This window comes from Lynx canadensis, chromosome B4 (assembly GCF_007474595.2).
Source record: "Lynx canadensis isolate LIC74 chromosome B4, mLynCan4.pri.v2, whole genome shotgun sequence".
NCBI lineage: Eukaryota > Metazoa > Chordata > Mammalia > Carnivora > Felidae > Lynx > Lynx canadensis.
The window spans coordinates 29,258,383-29,277,143 of NC_044309.1; the positions used below are offsets into that span (position 1 = coordinate 29,258,383).

Below are 18,761 nucleotides of genomic sequence, written 5' to 3' on the forward strand. Positions count from 1 at the left end.
CTGTCACTTCTACAATATTGTAGTGGTCATGTGGCCAGACATGATTCAGTGTAGGAAGGGACTACACAAGGATATGAAAACCAGGAGGCAAAGATCATTGACGGCATCTTGGAGGCTGACAAACATATATCACTATATATATTAGTTTTACTTTTTTGAAATTCATATAAATGGAATCATACAGTATATAGACTTTTGTATTTATCTTCTTTTGCTTATAATGTCTGTGAGATTTATTTATGACACTGTGTGTGGCAGTGGTTATTACTCATGTTACTGATTAGTATTCTATTATATGAGTATGACACAGTTTGGTTACTCGTAGTCTTTTTAATGGACATTTATATGGTTTAAATTTTGTACTATTATAATCAAATGTTCCATGTCCATGTATTTTTGTGTACATATGGGATGGAATTGCTTAGTCAGAGGGTAAGGTTATGGTTACCTTATAAGAAATGACCAAAATGTTTTTGAAAATTGAGTACCATTTCACACACTCATGAGAAATGTATGAGAATTCCAGTAGTTCTATATTCTTGGAACAGTTGGTATTCAGTGATATTTAGCCATTCTAGTGGCTATGTAGTGGTATCTCATTGTGCTTTTAATCTGCAGTATCTTAATGAAAAATAATGTCGCTCATCAATGAATAATTGATACTATGTATTCATTTGTGAAATGTCTGTTCAAATCCTTTTATTATTGGTATGTAAGGATAATTTAAAGCATTTTCCTTTTAATCAGCTTTATTGAAGTATATGATACATAAAATAAATTGAAGCCATTTTAAGTGCTCAGTTTGATGAGTTTTGACACAAGTGCATACCCCAATCAAGATATAGAACAAACACCCTGGAAAAAAGCCTGGCATCTTGTGACAAAATTAAACACACACCTACCATATGCCGCAGCAACTTCAGCCCCAAACATTCATTCATTGAATAATTTTAAGCAAAGCATCAGTATGTGGGTGATTATTTTTGTTTTTTTTATTTAAAAAATTACATATAGTAAAATTGACTTCTTTGGTGTACATTGCTGTGAATTTTAACACATGAATGGATGTAACCATTGTGAATATAGATACAGAATAGTTTCATAATGCTAAAACACTCCCTTATGCTACCCTTTTATAATCACACACTCCCCTACCTCTAACCCCTGGAAAATATCACTTAGCATAATGCCTTTCCAGATTCATCCAAATTGTTTTGTGTATCAATAGTTCCCTTCTATTTACTGCTGAACAGTATTACATTGTAATGACACATCATAGTTTGTTTATGTATTCATCTGTTGAAAGATAATTCATTTTAACTGTGAAAGAAGTCCAGTTTATCAATTTCTTTTTTTACAGTTAGTACTTGACTAAGTACTAAGTGCTATAGTTGTGTCTTGTCTAAGACCCATACCAAGGTCATGAATACATTCTCTCATGTTTTCTTTTAGATTTATGGTTTTTGTTTTTACATTTAGTTCTTTGTTGATTTGGGTCCTCCAGGAAGCAAGTGCTAAGATGAAGTTATAAATGAAAGAGATTTATTAGGGGTTACCACTGTAAAAGTTAAAGGGAAGAAGGAGCAGGAGTGGCAGAGGAAGCTTTCAGACAATGATGCTGAGCTGGTACCTGTGAAAGGAGAGGGAGAATGAAAGAGGATCAGAACATGGCATAGGTGAGAAAGTCTCGGAAAGCCCTGTTGGGATCTCAAGTACAGAGAATGCTCATGGAGGAGTCCCACAATGGCCAGAAATAGCAAATCTTTATATCGCTGTGTGCTTAGTCATCAGCTGGGGAATGCCCAAGAGGCAAGTGGACTTATCTCAAAGGCTGAGACAGAGCCTGATGGCATCTATAGCCAGAGGCTTTCAACAACCCATACTCTTTGCTTCAGGTTCTTTCTTGAAGGGAGATGTGATCATCACAGTGAGATCTTCATGGTTGTCACAATTCACGCTCTGCTTTGCATGTATTTCTTCTTACACGTTTCTCCTGTGGACCTCTCTTTCTGAGAATAAACTTAAAATAGGGAGGTCTATGGGCTGAACTACAGTCTCCACTGCTGCAGTTAATTTGGGGGCTGAAACTCACACTTATCATGTCCTTTCTCCACCATCCGTTCTAAATTTCCTTCTCTTCAGCTATTCCCTGTGTTGGTCATGACCCAACTTACTTACCAGCTTACCTGGTGGTGTGACCCAAACTCCTGACTGATCTGATCCCCAGGGCCCACACAGTTCTTAGGCTAGGTTTGCTGCATTTGCTCATTCACAGTTGTAACTGGGAAAGAGAGTATTAAGAGACACTCAGGTGGGTCACCTGAATTACACATGTATTCCTCCCTGCTACCACTGTGTAACATTAGTTCTAGTTTACCCTGTTGATCAGTATCATTTATGCCTGCCAAGTGGTCAGTCCTCTCCCAGCCTCCTGGTTCCTGGAAACAAGGATCCCAGGGTGTCTAGGTGGCAGCTGTGGCAGCTGTGGAAACTGTAGCTTGTAGTTCAATAGGAGACTTGCTGTTCCCTTTGGGGACCTAGATTTTTAAGTTTCCAAAGTCCAGAGTTGCAGGAAGAAAAGCACAGAGTTCTTTAGTGGTTATTGGGAATGATGCTAACTGGGATATCTCCTGCTTCCATCCCTATGCTTCCAGACCCATGTATTTCACTGGTTCTTCCAGGATGGAATGGGCACAAATTAATCAACTTGCCCCCAAATGACCCAGTGGCCTCCTCAAGGAATGGTGTCACACTAGGTTATTGGCCTCTGTTGCTGTCATGGTGAATATTCAGTAGCTTGATTGGCCTCGGTAAGAGGAACTTCATGGTTTTGGACTGATGTGTAGCCTCCATCTCTCCTACTGTGACCACTTTTTCATGTGCCCAATGTGCCAGGTTCAGTATGCCTGAAGACAGAGGTTGGCTAATATCAATTAGCTGAATGATTTTGTCCACTAAGTTGTTCAGTGCTTCTTCTGCAGTGGATGCCTTCTAAGTAGGCAGTTATATGTGATATGGAAAATTTCATGTGTCTGTCCACATGCCTCTACGTAGGATCTTGTCTCTGACCTGTCAGTCTATTTCCTTCTATGCCCTTGATCAGTAGGCCAAGCAGTTTTCCACCATCCATGAGTCCATATATATTCTTATGTTGAGCCACTTCTTCCCTGCAAAGTGGATAAACAGAGGCACTGCTCACAACTTCTCTCATTAGGAAAAATTTGCTTCAACACTGTCATTCAAGATCATCCCAAACAATGGCTATAGTGCAGCCACCATCTATTTTTGTCTTGCAAATCATATTTTTTGAATGTAACTGACTTCTGAATTGCTCTCTGCCGTATGGCTTTGATTACAATTTGATTGCTGTTTTCTTAATCTTGCTTCTCAGTATTGGAAGTAGCAGCAAATGGCCCCAGCTTCTTTACCTCCTATGCAAAACCTTGTCAAAATATTTGTTGTCTTTTTCACATTCTCATACCTGTTATTCAGGCATTTCATGGGATGGACAAATCCCACCCAACTGTTATTATAAACAAACAGGACAGATTGGACTGACTGCCATCGTACAGTCCCTCCAAAAACAAGGACTCTCAATTAGTTGAACAGGAGTAAGAAACCTAAGGTGTATCAGTGGCTGGGAGGCCATATTGGAACCACTGTCAACATGTGCACTTATGAGAGCAATAGGTGCCACTTGGGGGAGGGGAGCGTTGCTCAAAAATGGTCAATAAGACTTTACTCCCGGGGACACCAGGGACTCCTCTAGGACTATACTTTTTGTTTGAAATCCTCCAACTTTATTCTTTTTCAAAGTTGTTTTGCTTATTGCATGTCCTTTGCATTTTGAAAGGAATTTTAGTACCATTTCTTTGAAAAGACCTGTTGGTATTTTGATTGGGATTATATTGAATTTATAGGTCAAGTAGGGGAGAACTGACATCTTAACATTATTAAATCTTCTAATTCATGAGCCCAGTATATCGGCATTTATTTAGATATTTATTTTCTCTCAGCAAGTTTTTATAATTTTCAGTGTAGAGGTTTTGCACATTTTTTTCAGTAGTATGCATAAATATTTCATGTATTTGATGCCATGGTAAGTGGTGTTTATTGTATTTTACTTTCTCATTGTTTATCAAGAGCATACAGAAACACAATTGGTTTTTGTATTTTGGTCTTGTATCCTGCAACCATGTTATGCTTATTAGTTAATTTTTGAAGATTTCATCAGATTTTCTACATAGATCATTTTGTCTCTTTATCAAAATTTCATTTTTCTTCCTTTGCAGTTTGAATGCCTTCATTTCTTTTTCCTGGACTTTCACATTGGTTAGGACTTCCATTAAGTACATTGTTGAAAAGAAGTAATGAGAACAGACATCCTTGTCCTGTTCCTTATCATAGAGAGAAAGCGGTCAATCTTTACCATTAAGTATGATATTAGCTATAGGTTTTCACTGATGTGTTTTATAAGGCTGAGAAAATTTCTAATTCAAGTTTTCAGATTATGAAAAATCTGGAATGGATGTTGGATTTTTTTCAATTATTTTTTTCAGCCCCTCTTTAGATAATCATCTGTGTGCATATGTGTGTGTGTTTAGCCTGTAAATAGGATGAATTACATTGATTATCATGCTTTAAAAATTTTTTTAATATAATTTATTTTCAAATTGGCTTACATACAACATCCAGTGCTCGTCCCAACAAATGCCCTTCTCAATGCTTATTACCCACTTTCTCCTCTCCCCCACCTCTATCAACCCTCAAGTTTGTTCTCTGTATTTAAGAGTTTCCTATGGTTTGCCTCCCCCCCTCTCTGTAACTATGAAATTAAAAAAAATTTTTTTTAATGTTTATTTTTGAGAGAGATGGAGAGACAGAGTGCAAGCAAGGTAGGGGCAGAGAGGGAGACACAGAATCGGAAGCAGGCTCCAGGCTCCTCACTGTCAGCACAGAGTATGATGTGGGGCTTGAACTCATGAACTGTAAGACCATGACCTGAGCCAAAGTTGGACACTCAACCAACTGAACCACCCAGGTGCCCCTTTATAAAAACTTTTTTTAACATTTATTTATCTTTGAGAGAGAGAAAGAGAGAGAGAGAGAGAGAGAGAGAGAGAAAGAGAGGCAGAGAGAGAGGGAGACACAGAATCTGAAACAGGCTCCAGGCTCTGAGCTGTCAGCACAAAGCCTGACAGGGGCCTTGAACTCTGGAACAGCGAGATCATGACCTAGGGCGAAGATGGACGCTTAACCTACTGAGCCACCCAGGCGCCCTGCATTGATTCTCATATGTTATTGCAAACTTGCATCCCTGGAATAAACCCCAGCTGGTCATGACTACTATTTTTTTATATATTGTTTGGTTCAATTTGCTAAAATTTCATTGACAATTATTGCATATATGTTCATGTGGGATATTGACCTGTAGTTTTCTTTTCTTATAATGTTTTTGATGTCAGTGTTAGGGTAATGCTGCCTCACAAAATGAGTTGGGAAGTATTGCTGGATCCTCTGCAATTTTCTGGATCTCATTTGTATAAAATTTTTACTGCTTATTCTTTAATGTTTTATATTATTCACCAATGATGCCATCTGGGCTTAGGGTTCTTTTGGTGGAAAACTTTTCTTGATTTTTTAACTACAAATTCAATTTCTTTAGTATATATAATAGTACTCACGATATCAATTTCTTGAATAAGCTTTGGTCATTTCTTTCAGGAAATTTATCCATTTTGTCCAAGATTTTGAATTTATAGGCATAAAGTTGTTCATAAAGTCCCTTATTATCTTGTTGACATCTGTAGAGTTTATACTGATGAGTTTATATTTATTTTTTATTGATTTATTTCTGTTCTTAACCATTTCCTTTATTCTTCCTTTGTGTTTCATTTGCTCTTCTTTTTTTAGTGCCTTTCCTTTCTAATTTGAAGTCATTTGAGAACTTTCTTCTTTTCTATTACAGGTGTGTAGAAATTTACCTTTATGTGTTACTTTAGCAGCATCCTGCACATTTTGATATGATTTGTTTTTATTTTCATTCAGTTCAAAATAATTTCTATTTTGACTATTTCTTTGACACATGAATTACTATTTGGTTGATAATGTTGTTAGTGTTGAAAGCGGTATTCAAGTTTCTATATCCTAACTGATTTTCTGTCTACATATTTTATGGAGGGAGATATGATGAAATCTCTGACTTTAATTGTAGATTTTAATTGTAGGTTTGTCTATTCTTCTTGGAGTCCTATCAGCTTTTGTTTTGTATATTTTGATCCTCTTGTTAGTTTCATAAATGTTTAGGATTGTTATGTCTTCTTAATGAATGACTTATCATTATGTAATAACCCATTTTATCCCTGGTAATCATCTTTACTCAAAAATCCAGTTTTTCTGTAATTGATATAAAAACTACAGCTTTCTTTTGAGTAATGTTAGCATGGTACCTCTTTTTCCATCTATTGGGATACAATTTTCCATGGATCTCTTACATTTTTGCACTTTTGAAAAAAAGTTGTAACATTTACTTAACAAGCATTTATTGTATGCTGATATCTAGGAAAGGATAAAACACAAATATTTTCTGTCTTTTAAATGTGTATATCTCAATATATAGAAAGTTTATGTTACATATAAGCATATTAGTTTATATATATGAATAAATATATCACTGTATCACATAACTTCTATATAACTCTGAAAATTAGGAAATGAGTCAGTAGGAAATTCCACTTCTTTTTGTAAGAATTTAAATTGTCCCAGATCCTTGAAATGACCACATTATCAATTGAATATAAATTGAAATATTTTTAAGATTAGCAAATGAGTCTCCTTTGCATATGATGTAGGTGCTTTTTAAATTGTTGCTTTGGCTCTGGAGGGTAAGGGTGGTGAATGAGTCTAGGCACAAGCCCTTTAAGAGTGGATGTTCCATTATTAGAGCCACATGGTTCTCCTGGAAGTAAGCCTTGTTTTTCAAGGCCAGACATTCTGTGGCTTGTTTCTCTGGTGCAGATCCCAAGAGTTGGGGAGCCTTTGTCCTCAGGGACAAGCTCTTATGTTATGAGATCTCTCCTAATTGTGGGTCTGCTGGGATTTGGAGAGGTTTCTTGCAAGACTTGGTCTTTACCTCTCCTACCTGTCTCAATGTGGCCCTTTTCTCCTACGTTGCAGAAGTGCTGTTCACTTAGCTTCCAAAGTCCTTTGCAGAGGGAATTTTTCCATATGTAGCTGGAAATTTCTTGTGTTTGGGGGAGGAGGTGAGTTCAGGATCCTTCTATGTCTCAATTTGGAGCCCTCTTCCATTTTTGTACTTCTTGTTTCAGATTTTGTTCTGGGCTATGTTTCTAAAAATGTTTTTATTTATTTTTGAGAGAGAGAGAGAGAGAGAAAGAGTACAAGCAGGGGAGGGTCAGAAAAAGAGGGAGACACAGAATCTGAAGCAGGATCCAGGCTCTGAACTGTCAGCATAGAGCCCAATGTGGGGTTCGAACCCGTGAATTGCAAGATCATGACCTGAGCAGAAGTCAGACGCTTAACCAACTGAGCCACCCAGGTGCCCTAGAACTATTTATTTGAATATTCATATAGCAAACCAAACAAGCCATTATTAAAAAATTAAATTATATCAAGTTAGTATTTTTAAATATTAAAACATTGTACTTTGGGCAACAAAACTTTATTTGGAGAGTGTTTTAAATCAATAGTTTTCATTTTTTAAAAGAAAAAATTCATTTCTTGAAGTCAAACTATCAAAAAAACTCTACCTTGGAAAATTACATCTTTTGAAGTAGTATGCAAACTGATGGCAATGGACTGTTGTGTGGCATGATGCAACTTTCTAGTCCATTTTACTTTTTAATTATTTTTTAAGTTTATTTATTTATTTTGAGAGAGAGAGTACAAGCAGGGGATGGGCAGAGAAGAGGGGAGAAAGAGAGAGAGAGAGAGAGAGAGAGAGAGAGAGAGAGAGAGGACCCCAAGCAGGCTCGGTGCTAAGAGGATGGACCCTGAAGCAGGATTTGGTGTCTGGAGCTGTGAGGGCATGACTTGAGCAGAAATCAAGACTCAAAAGGCTTAAGGGGCTAAGCCACCCAGATGCCTCTCTGGTACATTTTATTTTTAAAATACGAAGCCGCTGCACAATTCCCTGGGAGCTTAAAGTCTGGTAAGGGACTCTACCAAACCCCGGATTGTAAAGAACTTTAGACAACTGCAGACTTTAAGGGCCTGGGGCTCAGGTTTTGCTGGTGATGAAGCCCAAGTTCTCAAAGCACCAAAGAGGCCCCTGTTTTATTTCTTTAGGCCAAATGACTAAAAGAATCTCACTTGTGCAGCGTCCTGGAGGGAAGTACACAGCCCAGGGAGCAAGAAACACAGAAAGCGCAGTCTGGACTGTATTACTTCGTAGGGCTCCACAGTTGCCGAAAATCCTCTAGCCTTCAGTTCCGGGAAAGACTCGGTTCAGGCTTTGGCTCCTAGAACGGCGGCGGATCGCGCGCGACGGGGGCGCGCGGCGCGGGTCTCTCGGGGCGGGGGCGCGCGGCGGGGGCGTCGGTGACGCGGCGTCAACCGCCCATCTCGCGGTTTAGCGCCGGGCCTGTCGTTGCCGCCGCCTCAGGGCGCAGAGGCCCGGCCTTTCCGCCCTAATGTCAGTTTGTAAAATAGCAAGGCTGGAGTCTGAAGGGTTTGCGGGCTTCCGCCTTGAAGGAAGTCTGGGAGGCTCGGCATTTCCAACTCTTTCACCTTAGAGCCCGCTTGGCCAAGGCAAAACCGCCCAGTAACCTGGCTTCCAGCGGCCTCAGCAGGTATTCTAGCCACTGGGAGGGGAGGCGCCTGCGGTCCTTCCCTCCGCGGAGTGTGAGGGTTTCTGTTGTGTTCTCTGGCAAAAGCGGCAGCTGTGCCTCTGTTGATGAGAAATCTAAGACGATAATCGTAGCTTCTCTGCCCTGTGTTGCCCCCTCCCCCCATTTCGTTGTGTACTGTATCATTAAAGCGTTTGAGATGAATCCTTGAAGGGAGACCAGAAAACGTTTTCTTTGTGGTAGAAGGTGACTGATAAACTTGGGCAAATTTGTGGTGATCTACTCCTCCTAGGATAGTTAGGATTAAATGAAGAAAATACGTAAAATCCCTAAATATTTCTTGTAAATACAAGCGTTTAGTCCATGTAACCTTTATTTTATTTTTTTAATGTTTGTTTATTTTTGAGACAGAGAGAGACAGAGCATGAACGGGGGAGGGTCAGAGAGAGAGGGAGACACAGAATCCGAAGCAGGCTTCAGGCTCTGAGCTGTCAGCACGGAGCCCCACGCGGGGCTCGAACTCACGGACTGTGAGATCATGACCTGAGCCGAAGTCGGACACTTAACCGACTGAGCCACCCAGGCGCCCCTTAACCTTTATTTTTATACGCGTGTGAACTTCATGGGTCCATTTATTAGGTTGTTTGGTTGCACCTGGTGCGCGGCCCGTCTTTTTCTCAATTGGTTTCCTGAAGTAGCGGGCGTCTCTGCCTTCCTGTCTGTCACCGCAGAAGTTTCCCTGGTCCTGCCTTAAGTGCACGGGAGCATTTATGCATTAAAACCTATATCCCCTTGTTTACTCAAGGATATCATTCCAGCAGTTTCCCTCCATACCAATCAATACATTTTGCTTTCTACTGGGTCATTTCCATCAGCATATGTATTAATTTCCTAGGGTTGCCTAAACAAGTACCACAAACTGGGTGGCTTAAAACAACAAACATTTATCCTCTATTTCTGGACGCTGAAGTCTGAAGAGTGTGGCAGTGCTGGTTCCTCCTGGAGGCTCTCGGGGAGGATTTGTTCCGTGTTTCCTCCCAGCTTCTGGTGGCCGCTGCCAGTTGGTGTCCCTTAGACTCCTTGCTCTCATCTTTGCCTCTGTCTTCACATGGTGGTCTCCCCATGCGCCTGTAGGTCTGAGTTTCTTCCAGGAAGCACACCATTGGGGTTGGGGCCCACTCCAATCCAGTTTGAATTCGTCTTGGTTCCATCTACAAAGATCTTATTAACAAATAAGGTCACATTCACAGGTTCTGGGGTTAGGACTTGAACATAATTTTTGGGGGGAGAGGGCATAATTCAACCTACAACAGCATACAAACATGTTACTTTTTTCTTAAAAAATCTTCCTTTTGTCCATATTTCAGGCATTCACCTCCGTCACTCTTAAAACTGTTGCTATCCTTTAGGTCACAAATGACCTACCTCCTTGTCGCTAAATCCAGTGGTTAATTCTTAGTCCTCATTTTACCTGCCCAGCATTTAACGCAGTTTATCATTTAGTCGTAAGTTTTTTTTTTTTTTTTTCACTTTATTTTCAATACATCCTCTCCTGGTTTTACCTTCTGGCTCATTGATCAATCATTCTTAAGTCTTTTTTGCTGGTCCTTTTCTCTCAGACCTGATGCTTTTGATGCATTGTCTTTGGCAATATAATTTCTTTGAAATTCTTTTGATGCTTTTCAATTTTGTAAATTAAATTTTAGTTTCTGTATCACTTATTACATTACCTTTATTTAAAATATTATGCCACTATTAATATTAGAAAAATATAAATGGATATATTTTCCAACAGGGGACTTTGGCTTATGTTCTACAATGTATATATTTATTATTGTCAACAGTTTCCAAAACCATTGCATTCTTCAAATGAATTTTGAGTGACATGACATCAAATAATCTTTCCCAATATTTATTTGACTATGATATAAAAATTATGTTTGACAACTGTTTTCAATTAACTATGTAGTGTTTCATTACAACAATAAAGCAGTTGTACAGTTTGAGAATGAAAAATTTTCAGTGTTGTCAGAAGATATTTTTGCTCTATCATTCACTACCAAGTTAAAAAAAAAGTCTTGATGAATTGTGCAAAATATTACGGATTTTTCATTTTTGAGTATTTTCTGTTTGTTTTTTCTCATACGTATTTGAGGCATTGTATTGCTGTTATATATATGTGTATATATATATATAATGTGATATATATATTTTTTAATTTTTTTTTGTAAGTAATCTAAACAGTAGATTCTTCTCCAGCTGTGTCATCTCTTGGTTAAAATCCTAATACATGTTCACATATAGAAATATTTGCATTTTGGAAATCCACAATTATATCAATAATTTTTATGTGCTTTCTGTGGTTTAACCTTAGGGATTGTGTCCGAAATAATTGAGAAATAATTAGCTTGTAAAAATGTTATTGTAACTGATTTCATTTATAATGTATCATATAATATTTATTTTTTGGTTTTTATTTTACTTCCTAAAATAGTCTATTATTTGGTGTTGATATTTTATTTTGCATAAATGTGCTAACAGGATGCCATTGACTTTTTCCATGCCAAATAAAAAAATATCTATTATTAGTCTATTAAAATTTATTAGATGACCCTCTCTATACTAGGTACTACTTCTCCAAAAAATTTAATCATGTTTATATATTGTCAACAAATGCAGGCCTATATTTTCCCAATTTTCATAGGATTAAGAATTTAAATTCTTTAAAATATATTAATTTTTAATACTTACTGATGATGTGTATTTTCCTTCATTCATGTTTGAGAATATGTGATAAATGCTGCTAATCTTTGCATCCATTTTTATTCTTCAGCTAGACTCTGCATCCAAAGAGCTTGCAATTTAGACAAAATATAGATTCCTTTAAGAAGAAATTTTATTTAAAACTTGGTGGCAATTGAATTCTTCCTCTTTTTTAGGTTATATGCTCTTTCCTTCTGAAAACTTTCAAATTTTTCTTTTTGAGGCTTTTATATTTATTTCATTAATTATGTTTTGTTGTTTATCTGTTTCCTTTTTGGTATTTTGTGAACACTTTTGATCTGTCTTTCCACTATCCTTAAGTCTGAGAAGTTTATCTTTATTATTTATTCAAATATTTCCTCCTGTCCATTTCATATTTTTTTTCCTCACTGGATCTTCTTTTATCTGGTTTTTGATATTTGTATAATTCTTCTATGTATCTCTTATTTTCTTTTTCATTTCTATCTCTTTATCATTTTCTGCTGCTTTCTGGCAGAATATCTCACTCTGATCTTCATTTGCCTAATTTATTCTTCAGCAGTATTATTCTGTGATCAGTTATGTTTATTACATTTTTCGTTTGTAGTATTTCTACTTCAGTCTTTAAAAAAATACTCATGTACCTGTTTTGTGTTGCTAATATTCTGTTTGTGTGTATTTGTATATTTTTGGTTTGTCTTTTTTTTTAAACTTTTTTTTAAAAGCATGTATATATGTATGTATATATGCATATATGTATGTATATATGCATATATGTATGTATTTATATAATTTCTACACCCAACACGGGGCCTGATCTTACAACCCCGAGATCAAGAGTCTCATGCTCTTCGGACTGAGCTAGCCAGGTGCCTCTGGACCTTTTCTTTTAGTTTTCTTTGTTTCTTCCTTTCTTTCTTTCTTTCTTTCTTTCTTTCTTTCTTTCTTTCTTTCTTTCTTTCTTTCTTTCTTTCTTTTCCTTTGCAAAGCTTGTATTTTTCAGGTGTCAAGTTATTTTTGCCTGTGAACTCATATGTCTTTGGGAGTGTCAGCTACTCTTGTCTAGGAATCTGTTATTATGAAATGATCAAAAAACAGGCCACAGTTTATGTCCCTCCCATCAAATTTAGGGAAATTTTTTTGTGTGTATTTGTTTCCTAGGGCTGCCATAACAAAATACCACAAACTAGGTTGCTTAAAACAATAGTAATTTATTCTCTTACAGTTCCAGAGTCTAAGAGTCTGAAATTAAAGTGTTTGCGGTGCAATGCTTCTTCTAAAGGTTCGAAAGAAGAATTTCCCTTGCTTTTTCCTAGCAAGGATGCTGGGAAAATTTAACGTTCCTTGGCTTGTAGCTGATTTACTCCAGTCTCTGTCTCTGTCATTACATGACCTTTTTCTCTATACATCTGTGTATCTTTGTCTTCATTTGGCTTTCTTATAATGATACCAGTCATTGGATTTAGGGCCCACTCTAATCTAGTATAACCTCATCTTAACTTGGTTACATCTACAAAAATGGTATTTTCAAATATGGTCATATTCACAGGTGCCAGGGGTTAGAACTTGAATATATTTTTTGGGGGGACCCAGCATGATTTTGGTGCTGCCTTGATATTACTCTGTTGTTACCCTGGGTCTAGGCTATTATTCCTATGCAAGTAATGATAGATATAAAACTCCCCATCCTAAATACTCATACATAAATCAGCCTTCAGTCACCTTTAAGGATTTCTCACAGGCTTTTTTTTCTTTTTCTTTTTTTTTAAATTTTTTTGTTGTTATTTGTTGTGAGGAATGGTTTCCTCTCCATTTTGTGATTTCTGCAGTGCTGGTTTTGGTATTCACCATCTTCACTGCAATTGGTAATCCTGCCCTAATTTTTAATCTGAAATCTTAATGTTTTATTTACAGGGAGGAATACAATTTTTTCACCTATAATTTGGAAGTGAAGTAAAATAACAAAATGAAGTCCGCAAAACATCTGTCAGCCTCTAGTAATAAATTGGCAAATGTTCCAGATTTAACTTACAAAAAAGGAATATTTACTTCACCGTTGTCACCTAAACCAAAGGAAAAACATAGTGCAAAATTAGTACATGATAAACTTGAACCAATGGTCTTAGGATCTCCACCAGCAGGGGAATCCATCGTAAGATATGCTTTGCCCATTGCATCGAGTAAGACAAAGGAGTTAATAGCAGAAGATGAATTGATCAGGAAAATTACCAAACATCTAAAGATGGTAAGACACTCGTTGGTCCCTGTGTTTAGGGTTTCTATGACCATCCCTAGGCTTAGAGATTTGCTAGGAAGGTGCACTAGACTCAAAATATAGACCTACTGATGGCTAAGATCTAGTACAGTGAAAAGATACAAAGCAAAATCAGCAAAAGGAAAAGGCTTATGGAGTGAAGTCTGGAGGAAACTAGGTCCAAGATTCCTCTTACTTTAAAGTCACACAGGATGTGCTTAATTACTCCAACAACAAATTATGGCAGCGCATGTGAAATGTCTTTTGGAGAAGCTCATTAGAGACTCAGTGCCCAGGGTTTTATTGGGGGTTGCTCATCTAGGTATTTTGCTTAGCATGTACCAAAATTCCACACTCCCTGAAGGAAAGCAGATGTTTAGCATAAACCACATTGTTTGTACAAACAGTTTAAGGACAATGAGCCACTGTTATCAGTGAATGATGGGAACACTCATGAAATCCAAGTTCTGAGGCAGCAGTCTAAGGCCAACCTTGAAAGCAGATCTTTCTAATGATAGTCCTTTCTGGCTCATTCCTGCTATGTTAACTCTTCTCAGCACTTTAGAAACTTTAGCTCTTAGTGTTGGGAAAAAAAAAAAATCTCCTTTTTTTCTGAGTTTCTCTTTGCACAGTGATCCAGAATTGAATTATGAATGTACCACATACCAAATGAGACCAATGAGGGAGGTAGCACAAATATAAAAAGAATATAGTTTTGTCAAATTTCCAAAATACAAGTTTGTTCAAAGTTTGAAGGGTTAGCTCAGAGAATTTCCTTAAAAAATTTATTGCTCTCTAGTTTACATTTCTATTTTGTCCGCTTCTTTTCAAAGAAGAAATTTGAGTCCCTCAGATTTTGAGGAAATACTTTGGTGATAAGTGGAGTTGATGCTTCAACTATTCATAGATCGCCTTTTACATGCCTATGAACACAGAAATGGGAGTCATAGGGACTTTCTTACAGAGTAGAGTTGAGGACTGTTTCTTATTATTTCTTCAGGGTGATATGAGATGGGATGTGAGATGGAAAGTTTAAGTTTATGGCACTGGTAGAAAGAAGTCTTATTGCTAAGAAGGTCCTGACATGTTTGATTAAGTGTTTTTTTACACTTAATAAATTTACACATAATTTACATAAAATTATTAAAATAAAAATTTGCTTTGATTTACTCATAGGTTGTTTCTACTTTGGAGGAAGCCTATGGATTTAGCATTGTAGATGGAGAAAAATCAGTTGTGAAGCCTGAACATGAAGAATTAACTTTATCTGTAAGTGTATATAATCCTAATGTAGAAACATTTAACACTGAAAAGGGTTAAGATTTTCTTTTGGAGTCCATTTATGTTCTCAGAATGAATTCCCATCCATGAAAATGACCTGGTTAGGGAACTTGAAAGTAGAGTATTGATTTTTCTATCCTCTGTTAACACTTATCTTAAAGTTTAATTAAGACCTATCTGTATTTTAAACGTATTTTTATTGCTAGTGCCTGTTCTGTTTAATTCTTAAACATTTGGTTACTTGTTGGTTTTAGATATATATTCTTTATCATGTTAAGAAAGTGTCCTTCTATTTGTATTTTGCTAAATAAAAAAAAACCCAAGAATTTATTGAATTTTAACAAATATCTGATATATATAAATTATGTAACTCTTAAGGTGATTAAGTATGTGGTTCTCCTTTAACCTACTGATGAGATGAATTATTTTACATGTTTCATAATATTCAACTGTACTTTAATACACTTGTAGAGTATTATTTTTCTATTTTATAATTATTTTTGTTAGTTAGGGATTGAGTTTGGCTCCATGTAATAAAACACCTATGTTGAGTCTTTCAATTCATGAACATTGTATGACTCTCCATTTGTTTTGGTCTTGTTTGATTTCTTTCATCACCATTTTGTAATTTTCATCATACAGATCCTGTACATGTTTGTTAGATTTTATGCATTAATATTTCATGTTTTTTGGAACACTTTTTAATGGCATTGTATTAAATTTTAGTTTCCACATTTTGTAAGTAGTAGATAGAAATAATGATTGATTTTTGTATGTTGATCTTGTATCTTAAACAACCTTGTTCAATGTATTTTTTCATTCTAGTTTTTCTATAGATTTTTTTGGATTTTCTACATGGACAATTATGTCATCTTCATATAGAGACAATTTTACTTCTTTCTATCCAGTCTGAATGCTTTTTATTTCCTTCTCTTGTGCTGGCTCTGGCTTCAAGTATTATATTTTCAACGTTTATTTATTTTTGGGACAGAGAGAGACAGAGCATGAACGGGGGAGGGGAAGAGAGAGAGGGAGACACAGAATCGGAAACAGGCTCCAGGCTCTGAGCCATCAGCCCAGAGCCTGACGCGGGGCTCGAACTCACGGACCGTGAGATCGTGACCTGGCTGAAGTCGGACGCTTAACCGACTGCGCCACCCAGGCGCCCCTCAAGTATTATATTTAATAATAGTGATGAGAGCAGATATCCTTGACTGATTATGACTGCTAATTTCAGACAAGAGTGGAAGTTCAGTTCCCTGGTTGGTCTCAACATCATCACTCTGGTGGGGGAATTGGATGGCTAATTTTCACTGCCACATTATTTTTTAGTCCTATCGACACATGGATAGTGGGTGCAGCTTATTCTTGGTGTTTGGCTCAAGTAGGATAGGCATTGTCAAAAAGGTTTTGGTTATGCTAGAGACCCCCCCTTTTCACATTCCTTTGGCTTTTCTTAGTTGTTGTGTGTTTTTTTTTTTTTTTTTTTAAGTCTGTGCTTACTGGAAGTTCCATGAGTCAGGCTTTTCCAGTGTCCCATCCATTTTATATGTAGGTAAAAAGAAAACCTAAAGAATTCATGTATTCCTCAAGTTTTGAGATCTCTGCCTTTCTCTTTCTTCCTTTCAGAATTTGCCTGTGTTAGTTTGTTGTATTGTCTATGGATTTTAACTGTAGGAGGGGTGATTAGAGGAATGGGCCTAGTCCATGATGACCAGAAGTGAAAGTTCAAAATTATTTTTTATGTATATTTATTCTATTTGCAGTCCATCAAACTGAGTTTGTGAGTTGATGTTTTTCATCAAATTTGGAAATTTTCATTCATTATTTCTTTACATATTTTACTGCCTCTCTGATCCTTTTTTATGAGACTCTAATTACACATATATTAGAATGCTTGTTACTGTGTAAGAAGTTACTCTCTGTTCATTCATTTCAATTTTTTCTCTTTCTTTGATTCAGTTTGGGAAATATATGTTATTCTATCTTCAAACTCACCGATCCTTTCTGTGGTGTCTGATCTGCTGTTAAACTCTATCCAATGAAATTTTTATTTCAAATATCATAGTTTTCACATTTAAGATTATCTTTTGGTTACTTTTTAGGGAGTTTTATATTTCTCCTGCTATTATCTATCTCTTTACCTGTCTACCAATATTTTTCTGCAAATTCTGTTATCAGTAACAGAGTTTTAAAAATCTTTGCTAATTTTCAGTATCTGGATCATCAGTGTATTTGCTTCTACTATTTTTCCTTTTGATTATGGATTGTATTTTCCTGGTTATTCATATGTTTTATAATTTTTTTTAGTTGGATCCCAAGCATTATATTTAGAAAAATATTGGAAACTGTGGTACAATGTTTTATTTTCTAGAGAATCCTTACTGTTTCCTTTCTGACATTTAGCATGAAAAGCTAATCATTCACATTCTTCTAAGAACTGATTTGAGCAGGAACCGATCCATATTTTAATTAAGTTGAGTTATTGTATGATTTGTCTAACCCATAATCGTACATATTGCTGCTTCCCCTCAGGGGTTGATTTATTTGATCTTGCAAGTATTTTAGCAGGGAAGAGTTTGAACTCTGATTTTAAATAGTTTTGGTTCACATTTTGGTTCATTCCTGGTAGAACTTCAAATACAATTACCACAAGAACATGCAGGATGAGATTCCTCTGGTTTTTAGTTCCTCCTTTTTATAGTTGTGTAATTGCCAAACTATAAAACATTTTGTTATCCCCAAAAGCTTCCTTGTATCCCACTTACAGTCAGTTCTTTCCTCCCACCCTGGCTCTAGACAAACACTGATCTGTCACTATACTTTTACCTTCTCTAGAATGTCATATAAATAAAATCATATAATATGTAGTCTATATATATATATATATATATATATATATATATATATATATATAGCCTTCCCCACTTCATCATGTATTTGAGATTCATCCATGTTGTTCTGTATACCAGTAGTTTGTTTCTTTGGTGTGAAGAGTATTCCATTGTATGACTATCCCACAGTTTGTAATCCATTCACCAGTTAATAAACATTTAGGTGGTTGGATGCAGTAACTATTTTGACTGTTATGAGTGAAGCTTCTGTGGACATTGTGTACAGGTCTTTGTGAGGATATATGTTTTTATTCATCGTGGATAGTTTCTTTGGAATAGGATTGGTGAGTTATAAATACGTGTTTAACTTTATGGGCGATTGCTCATAAACTGTTTCCCAACATGGCGGAATCATTGTATGTTACTACCAGCTCTCTATGAGAGTTCCGGTGGCTGCACATTCTTACCAGAATTGGTATTGTCAGTCTTTTTAATTCTGACCATTCCTAATGGGTACGTAGGCCTCCTTTTCTGCCATCTTTATGGCAAAATTGAGATGGGGAGGAGTTTGGTAGAAGAAAAATGTTTGGGTTCAGTGATTTGCCTTAGGAGCTTTTCTCATTCTAGTCTATCTGCCAGCTTAAATGGCTGTCAAAGGCTCAGCTGGTTTTTCTTCATACTCTGAATTCTGTTTGTCAATGGTAGGCCTGCTTTTTGACGTGGCTGACTTGGCACACTTGGCACAACTAGGCCAAGTGCTCTTCTTTCTCCACCATGCTCCCTTTAGGTATGGATATGGCTTTGGTTCTTTGCTCATCTGCAAAGTGTTCTGTGGAATTCAGT

The 18,761-nt window shown here is 36.6% G+C and overlaps 1 protein-coding gene across 1 annotated transcript in view; it reads left to right on the forward strand.

The window, feature by feature from the left end:
- Window positions 1-13,466: 13,466 nt before the first annotated feature.
- Window positions 13,467-18,761, forward strand: part of CCDC7 (coiled-coil domain containing 7) — a 149,520-nt gene continuing 144,225 nt past the window's right edge. The window contains exons 1-2 of the mRNA XM_032593856.1: window positions 13,467-13,794; window positions 14,980-15,072. Coding sequence (XP_032449747.1) covers window positions 13,516-13,794; window positions 14,980-15,072 — 372 coding nt within the window. The 5' untranslated portion in view covers window positions 13,467-13,515. The remainder of the gene's footprint in view (window positions 13,795-14,979; window positions 15,073-18,761) is intronic.